The sequence below is a fragment of the Oryctolagus cuniculus genome, chromosome 11 (genome assembly GCF_964237555.1).
Source record: "Oryctolagus cuniculus chromosome 11, mOryCun1.1, whole genome shotgun sequence".
Taxonomy (NCBI): domain Eukaryota; kingdom Metazoa; phylum Chordata; class Mammalia; order Lagomorpha; family Leporidae; genus Oryctolagus; species Oryctolagus cuniculus.
The window spans coordinates 60,321,411-60,343,332 of NC_091442.1; the positions used below are offsets into that span (position 1 = coordinate 60,321,411).

The 21,922-nt window shown below is 58.8% G+C and overlaps 4 protein-coding genes across 7 annotated transcripts; 1 reads left to right on the forward strand and 3 right to left on the reverse strand.

The window, feature by feature from the left end:
* Positions 1-144: 144 nt before the first annotated feature.
* On the reverse strand, positions 145-3,098 carry CDK4 (cyclin dependent kinase 4). The gene is made up of 8 exons (XM_002720924.5): positions 2,846-3,098; positions 2,155-2,391; positions 1,866-2,001; positions 1,581-1,748; positions 1,314-1,423; positions 1,024-1,074; positions 751-886; positions 145-515 (listed from the first exon to the last, which is right to left on the reverse strand). The coding sequence occupies exons 1-8, from the start codon at positions 3,091-3,093 to the stop codon at positions 423-425; spliced, it is 1,179 nt and encodes a 392-aa protein (XP_002720970.4). The 5' UTR covers positions 3,094-3,098; the 3' UTR covers positions 145-422.
* Positions 3,099-5,469: 2,371 nt separating this feature from the next.
* Positions 5,470-11,138, forward strand: MARCHF9 (membrane associated ring-CH-type finger 9). Its single transcript, XM_051832897.2, has 4 exons — positions 5,470-6,460; positions 7,455-7,610; positions 8,894-9,086; positions 9,323-11,138. Exons 1-4 carry the CDS (start codon positions 6,104-6,106, stop codon positions 9,655-9,657), a joined length of 1,041 nt encoding a protein of 346 aa, XP_051688857.1. The 5' UTR covers positions 5,470-6,103; the 3' UTR covers positions 9,658-11,138.
* Positions 11,139-12,919: 1,781 nt separating this feature from the next.
* CYP27B1 (cytochrome P450 family 27 subfamily B member 1) lies at positions 12,920-17,793 on the reverse strand. Its single transcript, XM_051832884.2, has 9 exons — positions 17,192-17,793; positions 16,396-16,586; positions 15,784-15,986; positions 15,496-15,696; positions 15,230-15,399; positions 14,850-15,022; positions 14,544-14,622; positions 14,064-14,261; positions 12,920-13,736 (listed from the first exon to the last, which is right to left on the reverse strand). Exons 1-9 carry the CDS (start codon positions 17,384-17,386, stop codon positions 13,623-13,625), a joined length of 1,524 nt encoding a protein of 507 aa, XP_051688844.2. The 5' UTR covers positions 17,387-17,793; the 3' UTR covers positions 12,920-13,622.
* A 139-nt stretch (positions 17,794-17,932) lies between these two features.
* On the reverse strand, positions 17,933-21,920 carry METTL1 (methyltransferase 1, tRNA methylguanosine). 4 transcript variants are annotated; one of them, XM_008274232.4, is made up of 6 exons: positions 21,496-21,920; positions 20,627-20,790; positions 19,576-19,736; positions 19,371-19,484; positions 19,142-19,243; positions 17,933-18,986 (listed from the first exon to the last, which is right to left on the reverse strand). In XM_008274232.4, the coding sequence occupies exons 1-6, from the start codon at positions 21,681-21,683 to the stop codon at positions 18,831-18,833; spliced, it is 885 nt and encodes a 294-aa protein (XP_008272454.2). In that variant the 5' UTR covers positions 21,684-21,920; the 3' UTR covers positions 17,933-18,830. The 4 variants fall into 4 exon arrangements, with proteins under 4 accessions (XP_008272454.2, XP_002720991.3, XP_069908626.1 ...); XM_002720945.5 differs by having other exon boundaries at positions 19,576-19,760; XM_070052525.1 differs by lacking the exon at positions 19,142-19,243.
* Positions 21,921-21,922: the final 2 nt, after the last annotated feature.

Sequence of the window (21,922 nt, forward strand, 5' to 3'; positions counted from 1 at the left end):
CTGTGTGGCTGCCCAGGCCCTGGGTCTAACTTCAGGACACTCTTTAAGGGGCTAAGGGAAGTCCCTTCTTCCACATGGTTTCTCCAGATCTCCCAGTGACAAAGCCAATCAGAGAAAGAAACATTAAAAAAAAAAAAGACCTTATTTCTTTGTCTTATTTGTTTTCCTGTATAAAAAAGGACCCCAGTATCAAGGTAGGAAAGGGGGAAAGACGGGGCATACCCCTTAGTGTAGAGAAACAGGGGGCAGGAAGATAGGCCTCGAAAGGAGGGGTGGGAAGGGAATGTCATCAAGGTAGCAAAATATTCTCTGTAAAAAGTCGGAGTCTGCCCGGCCGCAGAGACGAGGCAGAGCGGTTTTCTCTGTGGGGTTCTCGCCACCCTAGTGTCCAGAAGAAGGGCGTGGCTGGCGGTGTCCACGGCTCACTCTGGGCCGCCTTCTTCCTTGTGGAGGTAAGAGTGCTGCAGGGCTCTGCAGGCAGAGATCCGCTTGTGTGGGCTGAAAGTCAGCATTTCCTAGGGGGTAGAGGCCAAGGTCAGAAAACCGTGGAGCACAAAGACTTCTCTCCCTCCCCTGACTGTCCCCAACACGACCTGGGGATGGATTCTCTATGTTGTGTATCCCTCTCTGCACCTGGCCACTCCCAACAGCAATAAGAACTGCTCCTCAACCACCACGGGCTGGGGCCGGACATACTGCCGTCTCTCAGCCCAGTCTCGCCCCATACCCACGCCCCACGCCCGCACGTACCAGCAGCAGCTGCGCTCCGGACTCCTCCAGCTCCGGCACCACCGACTGCACTGGGCGGGGCCCTCTTGGGGAGAAGGCCGCTCGGGGGAGCGACACATCTCGGGGCCAGTCGTCTTCCGGAGGCAGCCCGATCAGGCTAGGGAGACACGAAAGCTCTGTCACAGGGGTCCTTCTCCAGCTCCCGTCCCCAGGCAGAGCCAGTGGGTTAACTCCGAGTTCAGCAGAGAGAGGACTCAGAATGGAAAATTCTCTGCCCCCTGGCTGGTCACTTACTCAAAGATTTTGCCCAGCTGGTCGGCTTCGGAGTTTCCACAGAAGAGAGGCCTAGAGCGAGAAGGAATACAAGGTGGCAGTCACTTTCAGAGACAGCGGTGGCATGAGTCCTGCTTAGTGGGACTTAGAGGGTGTGGGGAATAAAGGCATGTGAAGTCTCTGATTCCGTCTCAGAGCTGGTTACGGGCAAGATGGTGAACAGCACCCAAGTACAAAAATGGCCAAGGCATGCATGTGGCTCCTGCACAAGGCGGGGGACTCAGGTTGTGCAGGGAACTTGGGTCCCATACTTTCGACGAAACATTTCTGCAAAGATACAGCCAGCGCTCCACATGTCCACAGGCGTGGCATATGTAGACTGCAGAAGAACCTCAGGAGCACGGTACCAGAGCGTCACAACCTAAGGGAAACAGCGAGAGTAGGTGAGGGCCCCCAGGGCTTCCGGGAAGCACCAGTGCCTGATGGAAGGACAAAGTATGATTTCTCAGCTGCTATGGGCAATCCTTCTCCTACCCCCAACCAGAGCCCATTTTTGGCTACCACATCTTTCTACTGACCACAGGTGTAAGCGCCATCTGGTAGCTGTAGATTCTAGCCAGGCCGAAGTCAGCCAGCTTGACCGTCCCGCTGCTCGTCACCAGAATATTCTCTGGCTTCAGGTCTCGGTGGACGATGCAATTGGCATGAAGGAAATCCAGGCCTCTAAGAAACTGGCGCATCAGATCCTGATTTGCAAGGGAAAAAAAACAGACACACAAGAAACCAGGCATTAGGCCTGAAATGCCCAGGGCTTCTGCTAGAAGGTCCCAACCCACCTCCCCGTGTCCGCCCCCGCCCTTTACCTTGATGGTCTCTGCCGGCAGGCCTGGTGGGGGTGCCTTGTCCAGATACGTCCTTAGGTCTTGGTCGACGTGCTCAAACACCAGGGTCACCTTGATTTCCCGGTCGGTTCGGGAGGTGGCACAGACGTCCATCAGCCTGGCCAGAACAAATGGTCCCTCGCTAGCTAGGATCCTCTGACTCCCCTATGGCCTCCTCATCGTGTACCTCCCCAGGATCCCCACCTCTCTCCTGACCACCACAGCCCCCCTGCCTGGACTGCCCACTCCGGGCCCTGCACCTTCCTCTCACCGGACAACATTGGGGTGCTCAAAGGCCTCCAGCCGCCTGAGTAAAGCCACCTCGCGAACAGTGCTGATGGGAAGGCCCCCTCCAGCGCCTCCTCCATTGGGGACTCGCACGCTCTTGAGGGCCACAAAGTGGCCACTGTGGGGGTCCCGGGCCTTGTACACCGTCCCGTAGGCACCGACACCAATTTCAGCTACAGGCTCGTAGCGAGAGGTAGCCATTCTCAGATCAGGGTTGACCCTAGGAACACAGAGATTCCCTGCACCACATGCTCTCCCAGAGCTGGGATGGCCTGAGCTGGCAGCGGACAAAGTGATTCCGACACGGATGGCACAGACGGCCCCACCTGCACCCCGCGCCCTCCGCGACCGCCCGCCGCGCCGCGCCTCAGGTAACAATGACTCCAACAGCGACCCCTCCAGCCACGTGAGGCCGCACACTTTGTAAAAGCCCCCTTTCCTTTGGGAACATCGCATCCAGCACAAAGGAGATCACACACATACACACGCCTGGCGCCGAGGATCCCGCACCCCGGTCCCCGAAATTACACCTTCCCACGTCCACAAAAGCCCCACTTCTCGCCCGCGGGCGACCCTCCCATAAATCGCCTGCGAAGCGCACGCATGGGAAGCGGCTGTGGGGGGAGGGGGCGGCGGCGGGACTGGCCCCCAGTGGGGGCAGGGGCTGCACTTACCTCACTCCAGGCTGGGAGGTGCAGGGGCGGCCCGTTATCGGGGCCCCGGAGCTGGTTCCTCCAGCGCCATACACCCGAGCTCGGTCCTGGGCACCTGGACGCTCCGGGCCCGACCATAGACATAGGCCGCAGGCTAGAGAGGCCCCCTCACCCCCACCCTCACCATGTGACCAGCTGCCAAAGAGGCGCGCGGAAACTGGGAGGGCGGGGCGGGCGCCGGACGTTCGGGACACGTGACCGCCACCCATGCGCAGAGGGGCGGCCGAGCTGGGCTTGGACGGGGAGGGGGGCCCTGAGGGGAAAGGGGGCGGAGGGGGGATGCCAGCCACGTGACCTGTTGCTATCACACGTGACCGCTTGACATTGCTCTGAGGAGCAGAGGTGTGGTTACGCGGCGGGGCACGTGACTGGCTGCCATAACCTCAGCGCCAGGGAGGTGGGGTGGGAGAGGGGGAACGGGAGAGGGTGGAGTCCGAGGCGGTGCCATGGCAACCTGGGCCACCCGGCTCCCGACTCCACGCTGAGGGCAGAGCACCCGAGCTCCTGGCCGGCTGCTGGCCTCGCAGCCTCTCCACGCTGGCGGGAGGTGGGGGCAGGGGCGTCGGCGGTGGCAGGTGGGGCTGTCACCTTACGGCTCCGCGGCCGTGGGAAAACAATCGGATTTGTGTCTTTGTTTCACTCATTCATTCAACAAAATTGCATTGAGCGCTTGCTTGCAGTGTGTGTGTGGGGTTTTGTTTTGGTGTCTGCGTCACTGGCTCTTAGGAGTAGTGGTAAGGCTGTATATAAAATGTGGTCCTATAGGGAGTAGACAATGCCCATCTGAGGGCAGACTGGAATTAGAAGAGGGGTGGAAGGCAGGTTAATAGAGTAATCCAACAGGAATTGTGGCAAGGTAGTGCTTGCCTCTCTTCCCGGTCCGGGCTGCTTCCAGCCCTCTCTGGGAGTGTTACAATAGACTGGGTGCTGTCAGGCAGAGAAGTTATTGATGAGCAGGAGGCAGGAATATCGGCTTTGATCTTGAAGGTTCTTTTCAGCGTTGAGTTTACAAATCTGTGATATGTGGATGCGTGTGTGTGTGTGTGTGTGTGTGCTATGTGATATGTGTGTCCTTTGTCCTCAGATGAATAGGTAGAGGGATCACCATAACCATCACCAACATCCCAGGCCACTGCTATACACGAGATTGACTTCTGGCCTCCTGCCAACCTTGTAACTCACTCGGGGGCCTTGTGCTTTCTTTTCCCCAGACACCACCTTCTTAGCGCTCATCACCGCCCTGAACACAGCCTTTCCCAAATAGCCTCTGCCTACAGACACCTAGACACAGGTAGATTTCTTATCTTATTGGCTCCAACTTCTTTATCTCCCAGCTCTTTGAGGACATGGGAGTAAAGAGATTGAGCATCTTGTCTGTGAGAAATTGTCTAAAATCTGTAAGCATTTTATTACCCTATTTGCCACTCCTTGCACCCTAAGTTCTGTTCTCAACTCTGGTGGTCATGTAAGAGTTCCGACCTGAAGATGAGTTCACATGAGTCAGGGCAAGATGGAAGTATGTCAGTGCCCATTCCACTTCGGATACTTGCGACGCTTGGGCCCTGGCTACAAGGGCAGCTGGGACACCAGTAAGGAAAACTTCAAGATCCGAACGAAGAGGCTGGAGAGGTGAAGGTTTCAATGGCTACCAAGCAGGGGCTGGTTGGTCTGTGAGCCTTCCAGAGCCTGGGCTAAGTGGGAGTTTGTCGAGCTCTCTTGCCCATCAGCAGTCCTCACTTCGCCTCCATCTTCCACGGAAGCCCTCTGCGGGTCACTGGGCTGCGAACACAGCCATCTTTCCTGTATGGGCACTTGGGTCCCAGCACCTTTTCCTGGTTCATCCATTTGTCCATCCAAAACATTTGAATTCTTCCCAAGATCACGACTGTCTAGCACTTCCTATTGGGGAGTCTTAATTTGGCGGTCTGTCCCTGGCTCCATCCCCTCCCTTCTCCTGTTAATTACTCTTTGACTAATTAATCCTCTCCCAGTGTGTTTGACCCAGTGGGCTCCCCTGAAATCCCTTTTCCCTCAGCTTTGCAAAGGGGAGGAGATGGAGAAAGGACATAAGTGCAAGGCAGAAAAAACACGTGTGGATTGATTCGCAGGGCCAAGGCTCCCACAAAAACAAAGGGCTAACCGGGAGAGCTTCCCGGTAGTAGGGGTGAGGGCAGGAGACTAGCAGGCAAGAAGAGACTCCCATCCCTTTAGCACTCCCACCTCCCTGGCTCACTCACCCCCTCACACATCACCATCCAACTGCTTCTCACAGGCAGTTCTGTCAGCTTCCACTCCTGATAGACTCGCCTCTCTTGCACAGCACCACACCGGCTCACACCAAGCACACTTGCCAGCCTTTTGTGTGCAAGTGTTTACTGCCTGCGCCCATGCCTTTGGCCACTCACCTCGGACCCCCGGGCAGCTCTTTGCACACGGCTCTTGGTACACCTGCATCCCCTAGGCACTCATCATCCATCCTATACACACACACACACACACACACACACCTATTCTCCGACCCCGGCACACACTCCCCTTCCCTGGCCACTCCCCTCCCTCCACCCTCGCGGGGCCGGCATACTCGCCCCCGCCCCTAGGGACACCTGCTCGTGCGGGGCAGGGCGGGGATGCGCAGCCGCGGCCCCTTCTCCTCCTCTCCCCCTCTCCGCCCCGCCCCTCCCTCCATCCCTCACCGGCTCCCCGGCGCCCGCCCCGCCCGCCCCGCCCGCCCGCCGCTCCGGGGGGGTCTCCGCCGCCGCCGCCGCCGCCGCCGCCGCCGGAAGGAGCCGCCATTTGCCACCGCCGAGCGCACGGGCCGAGCCGAGCCGGATCCGGGAGCCGGAGCGGGACTGGGGCCGGGAGGACGGCGATGGGGGGCGACCCCGCCGCAGGAGGACCCGGGCTCGTAACCCCGGGGGCCCGGCCCGCTCCGGACCCGGACCCGCGGGGCGCGGCACCCTGAGCCCCCCTTCCCCGCCCCCTGCCCCCTGCCCCGGCCATGGCTGCCCACCCCGCCGCCCCCGGGCCGCCAGCGCTCGCGGCCCCGCGAGCCCCGGAGACGCGGCGGTGGCAGCAGTGAAAGGCGCTCGCAGGCCCCGAAGACCCCGGCCCCGCTCGGCGCCCCGGCGCGCGCCCCCTTCCCGGCCTTGTCCTCTCCCCTCCCCCCGCCGCCCGAGAGCCCCTCTTGCACGCCGCCCCCCGCCTCCCGGCGCCCGGACGATGCTCAAGTCTCGGCTCCGCATGTTCCTGAACGAGCTGAAGCTGCTGGTGCTGACGGGCGGGGGGCGGCCCCGGGCCGAGCCGCAGCCCCGGGGGGGCGGGGGAGGCGGCTGCGGCTGGGCGCCCTTCGCCGGCTGCTCCACCCGGGACGGTGACGGCGACGAGGAGGAGTACTACGGGTCGGAGCCGCGGGCCCGGGGCCTGGCCGGCGACAAGGAGCCGCGGGCCGGACCCCCGCCGCCGCCCGCGCCGCCGCCGCCGCCCCCAGGCGCACTGGACGCCCTGTCTCTCAGCAGCAGCCTGGACAGCGGGCTCCGAACCCCTCAGTGCCGGATCTGTTTCCAGGGCCCGGAGCAGGTCAGGCCTGGGTTACCTGGCCGGGCGTGGAGGGGTGGGGGGTGCGCACCTGGGGCGCGTCGGGGAGACCGTGAACGGGGGGCGGGGTCTGGGGAGGCCGGGCGGGCCCGTGGTCCGATGGTGGGAATGAGGGGTGAGGCTGGGGTGGCCGGCTGGAAACCCTTAGGGTGCATTTTGGGGTGGAGGGGGTAGGAGGGAGCCCGGGGTCCCCAGTGAGGGGTGGGGCTTCCTCCTGGGAGGGATGAGAATCCGTCTCGCCGGTCGCTGGGGACCGCCTCACCCCAGGGTCGCCATCGGCGGCGGCGGGGGGGGGGGGGGTCTCTTCTGTCGGAGGCTGGCAGCGAGGAGAGTGCACGCGTTCCCACCTTGGAGGGAGGGGCCCGGCCAGCGCCCTGGCCTCGCTCGAGGCTTCTCCCCGTGGGTGCTTCCCTTCACTTCTCTGCAACTTTGCATCTCACTACAAAGAGAAGCCTTTGTTCAGTGCACGGGCAGAGCTGCCCCGGGATGGTGCCAAAGGGTGCCCGTGTGCGGTGAGAAACGGCTCCTCCAGCCGAGGGGAGCATCTCCCACTCCCCCTCTCGCCGCCCTCTTTCTAACACGTGGAAATGGAGATCGGCGGTGCGTCCCAGCCCGCATCAGACTCCTGGAGTAAACGCACTCTGCTTCGAAGTGGCGGGGCGGAGGAGGGAAGGCATGGCCTTGACCTGCAGATCCTAAGGAAAGCTTTCCATGGGGAAGCGGAGAGACACCCTTCCCCAGGTCCTGGGAAAGGAGAAGACTCTGGCCCTCCCTCCCCCTCCAGACCTCACCCCTTCGGGACGAAAAGTTTCTCCTGAGCTGCAGCCTCCACCTCTCGCCCAGTCTTGGGTGAAAGGCCTGAGGTTTTTGGCGGTGGGAGAATGAATGACCTGAAGCGCCTTCTCTCTCCGGGTGCGCCGCGGAGTGGGGTCGCGGTGGCGCTGGCTGACAGCGCCCCTCCGCGCTTTTCCTGCAGGGGGAGCTCCTGAGCCCCTGCCGCTGCGACGGCTCAGTGCGCTGCACGCACCAGCCCTGCCTCATCCGCTGGATCAGTGAGAGGGGCTCCTGGAGCTGTGAACTCTGCTACTTCAAGTACCAGGTCTTGGCCATCAGCACCAAGAATCCCCTGCAGGTGAGGTGCCCGGAGAGGACGCTGAGCCTGGGCTTCTCGGCCATTGGAACTCCGGGTTCTACGGGTGGGTGCCCGGGAGCCAGGGAGCCTGTCGCCTCACTGACTGGTCCCTGGGCCACCAGTCCCCACTGTTACCGTACCTCCCCTGTCTGTAAACCTTCCTTTCTTCCGTCATGCACAGGACATTTACTGGGTGCTGCTTGTATTCTGGGTACAATTGGAGCAATAGAAAAGGGAAAGACAGGCCTGCGGCACTGGCACCCCAGGTTCTAGTCCCAGTTGGGGCGCCGGGTACTAGTCTCGGTTGCTCCTCTTCCAGTCCAGCTCTCTGCTGTGTCCCGGGAAGGCAGTGGAGGATGGCCCAAGTGTTTGGGCCCTGCATCCACATGGGAGACCAGGAGGAAGCACCTGGCTCCTGGCTTCGGATCAGCCGTAGTGGCTGTTAGGGAAGTGAACCAACGGAAGGAAGACTTTTCTGTCTGTCTCTCTCACTGTCTATAATTCTCTCTCTGTCTCTCTCTCTCTCTCTCTCACTGTCTAACTCTGCCTGGCCAAAAAAAAAAAAAAAAAATAGGGAAAGATGATGATGAAAGCGAGTGCAGTGTTTCCCGTGTGTCAAGTTTGGCATGTGTTCACTCCTTTAATCTTCATAACCTATTAGTTAGAAACCATTATTTTTAAAAAATATATTATTTTTATTTATTTGAAAGAGAGAGTGAGAGAGATCCATCTTTCATTTGCTGATTCCTTCCCCAAATTGCTACCACAGCTGGTGCTGGGCTGGCTTAAAACCATGAGTCTGGGACTCAGTCTGGGTCTCCCATGTGGGTTGCAGGGACCCTGATGTCTCCCAGGGTTTGCATCAGCAGGAAGCTGGAATTGGAAGTGGAGCTGGGACTCCACGGCAGGCCGTCTGATATGACATACAGGCACGCCAAGTGCTCTCTTAACCACGCTGGATACCACTGTACCCCGTTTCACCAGTGAGGTCACTGGTACACCAAGAGACTTGAAAGCTTGCCTGAAGTCACTCAGCCAGTAAGTGATGGAGTTAAGATTTTGGAATCAAACCTGGATGTTTCAGCTTTAGAGCGCTGGCCTTTCTAGAGATCAGACAGACAGGGGTGCTAAATCAAGGACCTCATTCCAGGTCTGATCAGCGCACAGTGCTGCCTGGAGGGTGTAGGCAGGGCTCCTGGGCACCCGCCCCTCCAGGGCCACCCACTTGCCACCTGGCCTTCTGTTCCTTTCTGTGACTCCCCGGAGCCCTTTCTCCCACGCAGTGGCAGGCCATCTCCCTGACGGTCATCGAGAAGGTCCAGATCGCTGCCATAGTGCTGGGCTCGCTCTTCCTCGTCGCCAGCATCTCCTGGCTCATCTGGTCCTCGCTCAGCCCCTCAGCCAAGTGGCAGCGGCAAGATCTGCTCTTCCAGATCTGCTACGGCATGTACGGCTTCATGGATGTCGTCTGCATAGGTGAGGGCGCGCCTCCCCCGCTCTCCTGCACCTCATCTTCCTCTTCACTCCCTGCCCATCCCTGCAATGTCACGGCCATGTTTTCTGCTCCTGGAGACCTTCCCCCACCCCCCACTTCATGCTGCTCCAGGGCCCCTTGCTGCTGCACTGCTTCTCTCTGCACAGTTGCTTGCTTAAGTACCTCTGGCCTAGGTGTGGGTGTGGTTGACCCTGGATGTCCTGTCCCTCTTGCTCAGGCCTCATCGTCCATGAAGGCTCCTCTGTCTACCGCATCTTCAAGCGCTGGCAGGCAGTGAACCAGCAGTGGAAGGTCCTGAACTATGACAAGGCCAAGGACATAGGCGGAGATGCAGGGGGCGGGACGGCAGGGAAGCCAGGCCCCAGGACCTCACGGACGGGCCCCCCCTCCGGGGCCACCAGCCGCCCCCCAGCTGCCCAGCGCATGCGGACGCTCTTGCCTCAGCGCTGCGGTTACACAATCCTGCACCTCCTTGGACAGCTGCGGCCACCCGATGCCCGTTCCAGCTCCCATTCTGGCCGAGAGGTTGTCATGAGGGTCACCACGGTCTGAAGTGGACTCCAGGAGCAGAGATCTTGAGTCAACGCATAGGCCAGAGCTGGCCTCTCTTGGCTGCTGGAGGTACCAGCTGGACAAGGTGTTTAGGGCACACTGCCCTCACCACTGAGGATCTCGGGGGGCAGCCTCGAGCTGGAGACATTGTCTGGCCGCCAGGTAGAGACACCCGGATGACGTTCCAGCCCCCACCGACAGCTCCTCCCACACGTCCTGAGATGTCCACCGGGGCAGCCAGGCAGGGAGGGCAGCTCTTCTTCCCTGGAGAGAACCATCTTTACCTCAGCTCCTGGGGCCTCCAGCCCCCCAGCTCCGCCACCAAGACTTGGTGAAGGGGGACCAATGCCAGAAGAAAGGGGCTGTAGACCCCAATTCCCCACCCCATGGCCACAGGGCATCTGGCAATAAGACTAGTATACATTGAGCTCCCGTTCCCTGCATGAGGGCGGGGGACTTCCCCCTGCTCCACCCCCACTGCATGGGGGAAGGGCATAAAGAATCATTTATATGCACGTGGAGACTGCTTTCTCATCCGGGCGCTGCAGGAGGGTGGGGAGGCGTGGGGAAGTTTCTCTGCACAGGTTGCCAACCCCACGTGCAGCAGTGGGTTCTGAGTTGGAGGTGCATCTCCCTCTTGCTGGTGAATGATTCACATTGGCTGCTAGGTGGCAGGTGGCAGCATTTGGAGGCAACTAAGGGGTGCACCTGCTACCCACAAGTTGGGTGACATAGAAAAAAAAATCTCACAGCTATGGCTTTCCTGTCTACCTCGTAGGGTTGGAATGAGGATAAATGGGGGACAGGTTGGACGCCACTGCAAAGAAAATCAATAATGGCACAAATAGACTTCCAGACTAGTTAATGGTCCATTTATTCCAAATAGTAGTTGGTATAGCAAATTCCAAAGTGTGTTTTTCATCTGGAGTTGTCCAGAACCTTGGAATTTTGTGTCGAGTGATGTAATAGACATGGAAATATGAGAGGAAGCAGACACTGCACGTGTGGAAGGTGGTGGTGGTTCATGAGAATGAGAACTTCTTGGACTCCCTAAACCTGGGGACTGGGGGAAGGCTGGAGCCAACCGTCTTGTCCTGGAGACCGTTTAGGTCCTATTAGTCCTTCTCAGGTACTGTGCTCACTCAGAACAGTGGTGTAGAGTGAGATGGGAGGGACTCTGCCAATATAATGAGTCTCCAGCCCCAGTTTCAGCTGTGTCTACTGCAGTTCAGGGTCACAGGTCTGATCCCCACGCGCCCAGCTGGTGGTATTAAGTGGAAAGTATTGTGCTTGGAGGCAGCAGCCTGGAGAGCTGTTGTTTGTAGAGAAAAGATTTGGGAGGGACTGGTTAAAATGTGGGTCAGGCTGAAGCCTGGTCCATTTCTCTTGAGGCCTTCGGGCTGTGTATTATATGATTGATGCTATCTTTTAAGTGAACTATTCATCAGCAATTAAAATAATTCCTTCATACATTGTTAAAGTCACATCCAGAGACCTTTCTTATTATTGGTTCTTCTCAGGGAAGGTCCTACTCTGCCTTTTTCCTTGGGATGTATTGGAGAAAATGCTTCTCCAATGTGCAAAATGCGTCTCCATCCCCTGCCCCTCTCCCAAAGGGGGTCTTGGCTGCTGTCCATGGTGCTGGCACCTAGACTTGCTTGGAGGTGTAGGCACGAAAGCTCGATGTGGGGTCTGAGCCACCTTGACATGTCGAGGCATATCACTCCTGACTTCTGAGGCGTCAGAGTGGTGAGGGGATGGAGACTGAGCCCCCCATTTCCCCTGTGAGAAACTGCCTCCCCAAGAGATGTCCCTTTCACCCCCAACCTGGAGAGACAGAGAGCCATTCTTTACGGATTTTCCATTCATGGAAGGACTGGTGATGAACGGATGAGAGAACATCAGAGTGATTACTAACACCTATAGTAGCAGATAGGGCTCAGCTACATATGACATACGTGGGGCTGTCTGAGTCAAGCCTGGACTGTGACTCCACATGGAAGCTTAGACATACCCACAACACACACACACACACACACATACAATTTCCATTTTCACTTTGGGTCCTAAAATCAGCCCCAGTGAGATCATACTTTCCCTTCTCCTTCAGTTTCAGCCTCTGTGGAGGTCTTGGGATGGGGGTTGCGGCCAATAAGGTGTATGGTCTCCTCTCCTTTTCCCTTTTTTAATTTAAAGAGATCTTTTTCCAGGAGAGGGGTCATAGGCACTGCTGCCCTCAAGTGGGCATTTCTAGTGGGGAGTGAGGCGGGTAGAATTCTCATTACTGATTCCAGGAGATGGGGTCTGACTGTGAGCTGGGCTTTGTTTTCCCTCACAAGTCAGGTCATTTGGATTGAAGTGGAGCTTGGTGCGAGGAGAGTAGGTACGGACAGTGTACAGCAGAGAGGAGGTTGAGAGGTGGGGCAGTAAATGCATAGAAACTTTGGTCTCTGCACAAGGCCTCGGGCATGTCCTGCCCTTGTAATTCAGCCCATCTGTGGAAGGCTAGTGGCCAGTCGAGTTTCTGGAGTCAGGGAGCCTTATCTAGGGCAGGTGCCAGAGGTGGTATGGAGAAGGAAGTGTGAAGTGAAATCTCCATCTACACCCAGCTCATGATGGAGGGGCGGGGGAGAAGAGGCAAGTCCTGACGTGGGGTGACCTGGGATGCTCAGGGAGCTGCGCTGAGTGTGCTGAGAGATTTATTTGGAGGGAAGATGAGTTAATCCGTATACATCACAAGGGGAGAACTGTGCCCAGCCTCCTGGGGGGGGCAGAGTGCTGACTCAGGGTAACAGACTCCGTCTGCCCCAGTGCCCCAGGGCTCTGGCCACCCACACGCTCAGCTTCCGTCCTGTGCCTCTGACTCCTTCTCCTGTGACAGAAATGATCACAGAGCAACTTTTCTAGGGGTGGCCACTCTGGGATGGCATTTGGTTCTGGCAGTCCATTTTCTTATCAAAGACCCAGCTGCCTTTGGCCGTGTCTGCAAATCCCTGCCTCCCCACCCACTTTACAGCTTAGCCCCTGCGCTCACTTTTCAGCACCACCCCCTTACTCTCCTACAGGACGCCAGCCTGAATTTGGCTCTTCCCACTACAGACAGAAGCATGTCTGGGTTTGTATTGAACACCACTCTTGCAGACTCTTAGACCTCCCATTGTTATGGGGATCACTTCCAGGACCTAGGAAACCAGGATCGAAATGGGGGTCAAGGTCTCCCCACTGGTCTTGCCAGAGAAGTCAGTCAAAAGTCAAGAATGGATCATTTGATTTTTTTTATTACAAAACATAACAAGTATTTAATGTTTTCAATCTAAAAAAAAAAGGCAGAGGCCTGGGGGGCCAATTCACTTTCCTAGGGGCAAAAATGAAGAAGGAAACGGGGAGACAGGGCCTGGTAAGCTGTTTATCCTTCTGCCACATGGTCTAGCTTCCATCTGAGAAGGTGCATGGTGTCACCTAGTCAGGAATAGGCTCTGGCAGGGGCTATATAGGTCAAATAAGGGCTCATCCTTCCTCTCAAAGAACTCACATGCAATGGAGGAGGACCAAGCAGGTGCAGACCAGATGCACAGTTACTTAGCTCGTACCATGATAAACGCTTAGCCAGCAGCAGCAACGAACACGAACATGGTGGAAGCACAAAGGGCAGTGGTTGAATCCTTCCCCCAGGACACCCAGCATTATTTGTTAAAGTCTGAGCTGGCCCTTGAAGGATGCACATACGAGCAGGAGAAAGGCCAAGCAGGCAGAGAGAGGAAGGACCGTGGTTTTTCTCCAGACCTACTGAGTCAGGCCAAGTGCACGCTGCACTTGGTCAGGGCTGCCTCACGCACTTTGCTGAGGTTGTCCCATCTGGCCAGGGAGACTTCAAGGGGAAGATGTGTAGCCCTTCCTTGGCTTTGCGCCTAATAAAACCCCTATGGGGAGAGCAAGGGTGATGAGCACAGCTTCCTTCCACAGGACTATCTGTCCACAAACTGTAGGTTGATGCTTCTCTCAGGTACCAGGACAGTCCGGGTCATGGGTCTGATTGGTGTAGAACCTGGCTCAGGCAGCACCTCAAAATGTGTCAAGATCTGGAAAAGCGGGAGGCAGCTGTCACTGTGGGAGGGGTCCGTAATGGCAGGATGGGTTGGTAAAGGGCACTATTAGTGCTGGAATGGCCAAGGTTGGATGGGTACCAGGGGCCAGTTGGGGCTTCTTGGTGAATGAGGGTAGGAGTTATGGAAGAGGAAAAATAGTCTGGATACCCTTGCTCCCAACCCAGGCTGATAACAGCACTGTCTTGTTTCCCAGGATTCAGTACACCAGGCCTCAGGAGTTTTCCTGTGCTTGTCAGAGGACAAGAGCCCACAGCTTTAGACGGCTACAGTGGGGGAAGCAATGAGGCCTCGATCACTCACCTGGGCCAAAGCCATCTGCAGCTCTAGCTCTGCTAGGCGTCTTCCCATGCAGCTGCGCTTGCCAAAGCCAAAGGGAAGAGATGCGAATGGGTGGGGGGCTGGACCCTCCCCCAGCCAGCGAGCTGGACGGAAAGAATTTGGCTCTGGGAACTGGGCAGGGTCCCTTGAAGTGGCATAGTGACACAGAGTGACCAGCGTCTGGAGAGGGAAGAACACAGACTTGTTGGCTTGGGCCCAGGAACGGGGTTGGGGGCATGAAGAAGAGGATCTGAGGACAGGGACAAGGGGAGGCCCTGTCGGTGGGGGGAGGGTTGCTGGGGCTACTTTTGGAATGATTCTTCCACCGCGGCATCATATCCTAGAGAGGACATTTGGGCCAAGGGGAGGGTCTGAAGGGCTATGGGGAATGTCTGAGAATGGGATGGGGTCCTGGGTAGTGAGGAATAGCTCAGCCCAAAGGGGGTCCTGGGCGCCACTTACACTTTTGGGGATGATGTAGTCACCCACACGGACGTCTCTGTCTGGGACACGGGAATTCCCAGGCACCACAGGGTACAGTCTGAGTTGCAAAGCAAATGGGGAGACAGCAGGTGAGGCTGGGGCTGTAGACACCCCCTCATCAGCTCCAACCTCCAAACCCCTTTTTGGCCAGAGAGAGAGAGAACCATTGTTGTCTGCTCTCTCTCGTTCTCTCTGCATCCACCCACTGGCTGCTTCCCCAGTTCTTCCCCAGAATCTTCTCCAGTTCTTTCTCTCCTCCCTCCCTCCTCCACCTCTGATCCTCACCTTAGCACTTCCCTGACCACAGCCTTCAGCAGGGGCAGCTGGGACAGAAGGGCGGCTGGCAGGTGGGCACAGGAGCCAGGGCCCAGGGCGGCTGTGATCTCAGAGTGGAGTGCCATCTGGACTTCAGGATGCCGGGACAGCTCATACAGGGCCCAGGAAAGCGTGTTGGACACCTAAGGGGACAGGGGACAGCATCCGCCATATTGGGTATGAGGCCCCAGAATAGAGGACAGATACAGGGCAGGCTGGAGGTAGAGGGACTGAGCCAAATGAATCTCCTTGGCCACAATGGATCCCCTATAGCCAGAAAGCACCCCTAGCCCCTCTGCGGAGGTGAAAGCTCTGGAAACAGGGCTCACAGCATGGACGGAGAACCTCACCGTGTCCACACCGGCCAGTAGTAGCTCTGTCACATTCCCCAGGATGGACTGGGCAGACAACTTCTCCCGGAGCAGGAAGTAAGTGAGGTGCGCCCCGGATGCCGTGTCCTCCGGCTTTCCCTGGGTCCCCGTGGCTACCTCGGCCTCTCGCCGCTCCACGTGCTGCTGGGCTGCGTGGGCAGAAGGCACGTGGGCAGATGCTGCACGCGCTGCCACTGGACGGCCGCTCGCCCGTCTCCCACGCCCGCCTTGTTTCTGTGCCTTACCAAATGCAAACATCTGGTCCCAGTCCCGGCAGAGGCGGCCCCAGGGTCCCGGCACCAGGCGGTGCAACCACTTGGGCATCGCCATGGTCAGCAGCGTGGACACGAACACGGAGCCCACCGCGCGGATGAAGGTCTCCGTGTCGGGCGGCACCTCAGCCTCCAGGCAGCCCAGGCGCGAGCCCAGCAGCACCGCGGCTGTGCCTGGCCGGGAGGGGGCGCTGTCAGGGCCCTGGGCAACCAGGGCTGCATGCCCCCGACGCCCACCCCTGGCTCCGTGTGGGGACTCACTTTCTAGTCCAAACTTGTAAAACTCCCCCGCCACATCCCGAACCAGGGCGGGTGGCCCGGTGCCACGTCCCCGCTGGCGCCTCAGTCGCCGCACAAGGTCACGAACCACGCTATCCAGGGTTCCGGCGTAGCCCGCGGCCGCCTGAGGCCGGAGGAGGAGCGGGGCCAGGAGGCTGCGGAGCCTCTGCCATTCTTCACCCTCCCTACGCGGATGCGGAGAGAGGGCGCGTCAGGGAGGCGGGCTGTGTGCCGACCGCTCGACGGGGCGCCCTGCGGTGCAGCAGGCGCCCGTTCCGTAGGGGTGGCGGCTGCGCCCTCCGGGTGCGGAAACCTGCCGCTGTCCGCGCCTCTCCCCTTCTTTGCCCATATCCGGCCTCCCAGGTAATCTGAGTCACGGAATCTTAACCTTTCCTCCAAATTCTGGTATTCCGAGCCCAAGCGGCGGTTTCCCCGCGACCCGGGATTTCGGCCTCAAAAGATCAGCCAGGGGGCGAGGGTCGGGCTCATCTTGGGTTTGGGTGAAGCAGGCTGGGGTGGGAAACCCCGAGTGCCGGCAGAGTGGGAGAGGGCAGCCGCACGGCGCCTGGGCCTGGGGGACCCAGGAGGACTCACGCGGTAAGCAGTCCGCAAGCCCGCTGGCGGCTGCGACGGTGCTCAGCCCACGGCGAGAAACTGCAGCGCTCAGGCCGAGGTCCCTCCTGCCGCAGCAGCTGCTCGACGAGCGCGGGGTGGGCCACGTACACTGTGCGCACTGTCCCGAAGCTGCCCAACCACAGCGACCCGAAGCGCGCGGCGCCCTGGACCTGGGGGGACGCGCGCACCGACACTTGGAGACCCGGGCCAGGCCTGCGCAGGGGGAGCTCCAGCCCTTCCTGTGCGCCCAGCCAGTGTGTTCGCCCCGATGCTGCAAAACTCCTTCTCGTTGTCCCATTTCCCATCCCTAGGAAGTTTGAGAGTGATGGGCAAACGGAGAACTTTGCGCAAAGCGGACACCCGGGACCTCTCTGCTCCGGGGCGGAGCCGAGGTGGGAGATGCTGCTTTTAAGGCTCCCCACCCGGACGGTGCCTCCCCGGGACGAGCCTAGGTGATGAAAAGGGGCGCTCGTAGACTTAATCCCTATGCTTTGCGCTCTCCGACCGCCTCGCGCGCTTGTCCTGGACCTACACAGGGTCTCCAAGGCTGCATGGCAAGAAGGCGCTTTCGGGGCACACTCCTTCGCCGGCTGTCGGGATGGACTCGGAGCCGGTCGAGTCCCCGCCCTGGTGCCGACTTGCTCTTTTCATAACCCAGGGGCATTGGTTCTCCCTGACTTTCCCTTCCACGTTCTGCGCTAGCCTGTCCTTTTCTGCCGTTAGCAAAGCCAGTTTCCGCGGCGCTTAGTTCCCGCAGCGGCGGCGTCTCTCCTACCTGCAGCTCGTGCAGCCTCGACAGCCCCCCCTTGCAGAAAACTTCAGCCAGGAAGCTGGGCATAGAGGGGCCTGGGAGGTCCGCCAGACTCCGAGGTGCTGAGTCGGGGCCTCGGAAGTCCAATGAGGCGCCCAGCTCCGGAGCCCAGCGGACGCGATGGAGCACTTTGGTGGCCAGCTTGAGGGCTTGGGTCATGGTCTGATTCAGGAAGCCCACGAGAGAAAGCACGTCCCAGGAGCATCTTGCAAGCTTGCCTGAACCCCTATTTAACCCTTGGGCGAGGCCGTGACGACGCCCCCTCTCCAGTCGCCTCAGCCAATCCCTTCTGAGCGGTTGGTGCTGGGGGATTAACAACCAGGAACAACAGGAGGCGGGGCTGGTGCTGACTCTGGCTTCCTTGGGTCTCACTTTGTGATGACCCTCATTGGATGTGAGAACCGTCTGTTTCCCCCTGGGGCTAGTGCCCTAGTCCAGCAGCTGGGAAAGGCAACTTAAAAGGAAGGTAGGTGACCAAGCCACACAAGCCAGCGCACTGGCATTTTCACCACTTCCCCAGTGGGCTCAGCCCCTCCTGACTCATCCTGTAGCTTCTCCGGGCTGAGACACAGCTGTACCTGTCCCCACTTCTTGGCTCACTGGGCTGCCAGAGAGCAGGGTTTTCCTGCATTAGCCTCACTTCTCCCTCCTCTGGACCTAACGCATTCTGGGCACAGTGCAGGTGGGTTAATGGGTTAAAACGGCTCCAGGCACCTTCATCTTTATTTTATTCTTGGTGGGGGGGTAGGGGTGTCTTGAAGGTCAACAAACCCCTCCTTCCAGCCACGGGAATCTGGGGCTTGAGGAGCAGAAATAAAGGAACTTCTTTGCACATTAGAAAAGTCAGAGATTTCTGGGGGCTGCTGGGTGGGGCCAGGGCTGAGCGCTCCGAGTGCCCAGGGGCCGCAGTTCCCTCTGGGGGGCTTCCTGGGTGGTAGCCCCTTTCTGCCTTCAGCCTCAGAATCCTCCAGTTCAGCTCTTGGCTCCTTGCCTCCCCACCCCTACCAGGCTCTGTGCCAGTCGGTCAGCTCTGAAGTGTTGGAATCGATGACCAATATGGACAAGGCGAGGGTCTCCATCCCCTACCCTCCCAGGGACTCTCCAGGGAGAGCAGCAGCAGAGGGAGCACAGATTTCCCCCGGGGTCAAGTCTTAGGTGGGGCGGGCTGGGGGCTGGGGGCTGGGGAAGGCACGTGATACCCACTCCTGAGAAACAACAGCCTGGGCACGTGAACACACACTCACGCTATCCCCAGCACTGCAAAGCAAACACTAGTGGGCAGGGGATTTGCGCCTAGCAGGCAGTTTAGAAAGTGGAACACTGCATCCCACAGGGGGAGTGCTAAAAGAGAGCAAGGACCCCCCCCATCCCCTCTGGTCCAAGGTCCTTTGACCTTTCCAGTCAGCTCCTTTTGCTCTCTGCTGGCAGTGGAGGGACAAGCAGACGAGAGGAGTTGGGGCAGTTGTAAACAGCAGGGCTCTGCCCTCGGCTGCCCCCCAACTTCTCTGAGAGGTTGCTGTCTCTCTCAGGCTCAGCTGGGAAGGCCCAGGAGGCCTGATCTTCTTTCCAGTCCTGGGAAGATGGGGGCCAGCAGGGAAGGCAGTCAGTGCGCAGGCAGGGTGGGATCGGGGTTCAGTCCCTGGAGGATGGGGTCCTGCACTCTCCGGAAGATGGCTGGGAAATTCTTCCCTCCATTGCGTAGAACTTTCTTTCCCTCCTCGGTTGATGTGCCTAGATGTCCCACGATGGGGTCTTCACTCTGGGAAGAGGAGGGGCCCCGTTAAGTTCTTGCCTGCCTCTCAGACTGTCCCCGGCCCCTTGTCTCTCAGCGCATCTTCCTGGGAACTGAGCTGGGTGCAGAACCTCTCTGGAAAGGGCCCACAATTTGCGACTCCTCTTATGCACCCTACTTACCAGCTCCTCCAGGGGCACACGCTCAAACAAGGGGTGTCCCTCAAAATGGGTACACATCCAGTGGTGAAGCTCCAGCACGTCAGTTATGGTATACACCAGTCCCTGTGTGTGGGTGACGACGCCTTAGACAGGCAGCTGCAGGCAACCCAGCAGCGGTGATGGGTGCGGCAGTGCCAGCTCACACATGCATCTCCAGTGACTTCCGAGGGAAGGCCCCCCGCCGACTCACCCCGACTCTCAGCACGTAGGCATATTCTGCCAGCAGTGTGGGGCTGATGATTCGCCACTTGTGCTTTGTGCGTTTGAAATGTGGGTCAGGGAAGAGGAAGAACATCTTTGTCAGCTGTGAGATGGACATGCACCAACAGCATGGTGAGACCCTGGCCTCCGGCACCACCTGCCGACCAGCCTGGCCCACCAGGGTCCCTCCGTACCTGGCCCTTGCGGAAGAAGTTAGGAAGGTGCTTCATGGCATTGCTGCGGAGACAGGCAATGTTCTGGAAACCTCCTCCGGGAGCTGCACGCAAGGCCCGGATCCGATCTTGTACATAGTCAGAGACCTTCACCCGGATCTCCAGACCCAGCATCAGAGTGTCTGGGAAGAGTGGAGACAGCTCCACTGGACACAGAAACAGCAACGGGATCATCAGTCATACTTGCAGGAAGTACACAGAGGTCGGTCCACAGAAGGAAGCCTTCGGTGTACCACAGTCGGGAATGGCAAGAGGGGACAGAGACAGCTCTATGCATAGGTCTATGCTGGGGAAGTGGATGGGGGAGATATGCGAGTTGCCACCAGGACTAGGATAGGAGGCTGGGAATACCTGTGCAGTACATATGCAGCTGCTTTAGAGTTTTCATACACTATCTCATTTAACCCTGCAATAAACTAAAGATGAGAAAACCAAGGGCCAGAAAAACCCAAGATCATAGAGCTGAGATGGGGGAGAGCTGGAACCTGAAGCAAGGTTTTCTGCTACCAAGTACCATGCTTTTCCTCTCTGCCAGGCTGTTATCTATACTGGAAGACCTAAGAATACAGAAGTACCTTGGCACATATGGCTGGGACGACATGGACGATGCAGGAGGAACCCAAAAACACGAGAGTGAGGGCTGAGTTCTGGCGAGGGAGGGGGAGGGGGCAGGGTTGTTGTGGAATCCCTGACAGTTCAGGATCACTGGGCACAGCGTCGAATCTCTGACGCTTGTGCTGACCAGCTCAGTGACCCGGCACCTGGCAGGTGAAATGCATCATGTCATGTAGGGACTGCAGCCAGACAGGACAACCCACGTTCGTAGAGGCTTTTGAGGCAGCCCTCTCCCTTCGGCAGGGCAAAGGCCACAGACCCAGAGCAGGGGGGGAGGGGCTGCTCTACACTGATGTCACCGGTGTCTGGTCTGAAGGGAAAAGGCCAACTCTGTCCCCCCCACCCCCAAACCTGCTGAGGTGGCAGAACCTCGATCTTGGCTCGGCCCACGGATTACCTAACAGGCCACCATAGCCACAGCCTATGTCTGCAAACTCCACTTGGGCCCGAGTGCTCTTTTCTTTCTCATCTTTTGGGTCATCATGGCTTTGATTTTGAGTGAGTGGAGCGAAGAACTCTGGGTAGAGCTCAGACCAGTCCATCTCCTCTGGCTTCACAGGGCTGTTGGCAAGAAGACATGAGGAAGTGAGCAGGCTGGTGACATCATTGCATAAGTAGCAGTGGGGGGGGGAGGGTCGGAGAGAGGGGAGCAGGAGGAGGTGGTGGGGAGGAGGTTTCTCAGAAGTTCTGTAACAATGGGCACCAAGGCCTCCAGGCACAAAGGAAGCCCCTCAACCCCCAGCGTGAATCAGCACCAATCACGAGGCCCATGATTGCTGAGCTGCCCATCTCCACTTCGGCGGGCTGATGTGGCCATGGCAGACAGCTCTCTTTTCTGGGGCACAAGTTCCTCTTCTCCCAGAGACTGGCTGCCTAAGGCACTGGGACCCTATTTTGTTGATGTGCTCTTTCGGGGAAAGGATGGAGTGAGGTGTGGGCAGGATTGCACAGATGTTTGTCTTGTTATTAAACCCAACAAACAAAACTGAAAGGGAGAACTGGCATTCTGCCTCCATCGCCTAGTTTCAGTTAAGTTTCTTTCTCTCCAGAGGCGGGGCACCGCTACACAGTCTGGGGCCTGAGCGCCACACCCCCTCCCAATCCTCTAACTCCGCCCGCTGTCAAATCTCCCGAACCCACCCCTAAGCTGACGTCAGCCGGCCGATGCTCCCGGGCCTGTCCCACACCGTCCCACTCGTCCAAGCACCACGGCTCCCCTGGGCTGCGTACAGCATCCCCGCCCCGGCCCCGACCCCGTTCGCTCACTAGCGCAGCGTATGGTCCGCCATGGGGTTGGAGTGAGCTCGCTGCCGATAGTAGCGCTTTTGGGGCTGCAAGGCCTCCACTCCGGCCGCCTTCCCACTCTCGGTAGCAGCCATGACGCCCAGACCCGGGTTTCTCCGGCGAATCCACGTGGGGATGGAGGTCCCAGGCGCAGGATGATGACGCACCATGCCTATTTCCAGTAGGCCCCGCCCCTTAAAGACACACGTGCACCCTGCTCTGGGCTGGGCGCGGAGGGCGGTCGGGGGCCAGGGGCAGGAGGCGAGCCTCTGCACCTCCGGCCTCTAACACGGCGGACGGGGCCAAGCCTGGAGTCCTGCCTTTTCCCGTAGTTTGCTAAGGCCCGGCCCGGCCCGGCCGCCATCCTGCGTGCAGGCACCTGTGCGTTCCGCAGGTGAGAGGGGTCTGG

What these genes read in the sequence shown, in the direction of transcription:
- MARCHF9 (XM_051832897.2), top strand. Translation starts at nt 6,104, where the DNA reads ATGCTCAAGTCTCGGCTCCGCATGTTCCTGAACGAGCTGAAGCTGCTG. An exon ending in GCACCAAGAATCCCCTGCAG is followed by an intron (nt 7,611 to 8,893) that starts GTGAGGTGCCCG and finishes TCTCCCACGCAG; the next exon opens with TGGCAGGCCATCTCCCTGAC. An exon ending in CATGGATGTCGTCTGCATAG is followed by an intron (nt 9,087 to 9,322) that starts GTGAGGGCGCGC and finishes CCTCTTGCTCAG; the next exon opens with GCCTCATCGTCCATGAAGGC.
- METTL1 (XM_002720945.5), bottom strand. Translation starts at nt 21,683, where the DNA reads ATGGTGCGTCATCATCCTGCGCCTGGGACCTCCATCCCCACGTGGATT. An exon ending in ACTTCTTCCGCAAGGGCCAG is followed by an intron (nt 19,485 to 19,575) that starts GTACGGAGGGAC and finishes TCCATCTCACAG; the next exon opens with CTGACAAAGATGTTCTTCCT. An exon ending in CCTACGTGCTGAGAGTCGGG is followed by an intron (nt 19,244 to 19,370) that starts GTGAGTCGGCGG and finishes ACCCACACACAG; the next exon opens with GGACTGGTGTATACCATAAC.
- CDK4 (XM_002720924.5), bottom strand. Translation starts at nt 3,093, where the DNA reads ATGGGTGGCGGTCACGTGTCCCGAACGTCCGGCGCCCGCCCCGCCCTC. An exon ending in GAGCACCCCAATGTTGTCCG is followed by an intron (nt 2,002 to 2,154) that starts GTGAGAGGAAGG and finishes TGTTCTGGCCAG; the next exon opens with GCTGATGGACGTCTGTGCCA. An exon ending in CCGGAGCGCAGCTGCTGCTG is followed by an intron (nt 516 to 750) that starts GTACGTGCGGGC and finishes TCTACCCCCTAG; the next exon opens with GAAATGCTGACTTTCAGCCC.
- CYP27B1 (XM_051832884.2), bottom strand. Translation starts at nt 17,386, where the DNA reads ATGACCCAAGCCCTCAAGCTGGCCACCAAAGTGCTCCATCGCGTCCGC. An exon ending in ACTACATCATCCCCAAAAGT is followed by an intron (nt 14,262 to 14,543) that starts GTAAGTGGCGCC and finishes TTCCCTCTCCAG; the next exon opens with ACGCTGGTCACTCTGTGTCA. An exon ending in TGCAGATGGCTTTGGCCCAG is followed by an intron (nt 13,737 to 14,063) that starts GTGAGTGATCGA and finishes CCGCTTTTCCAG; the next exon opens with ATCTTGACACATTTTGAGGT.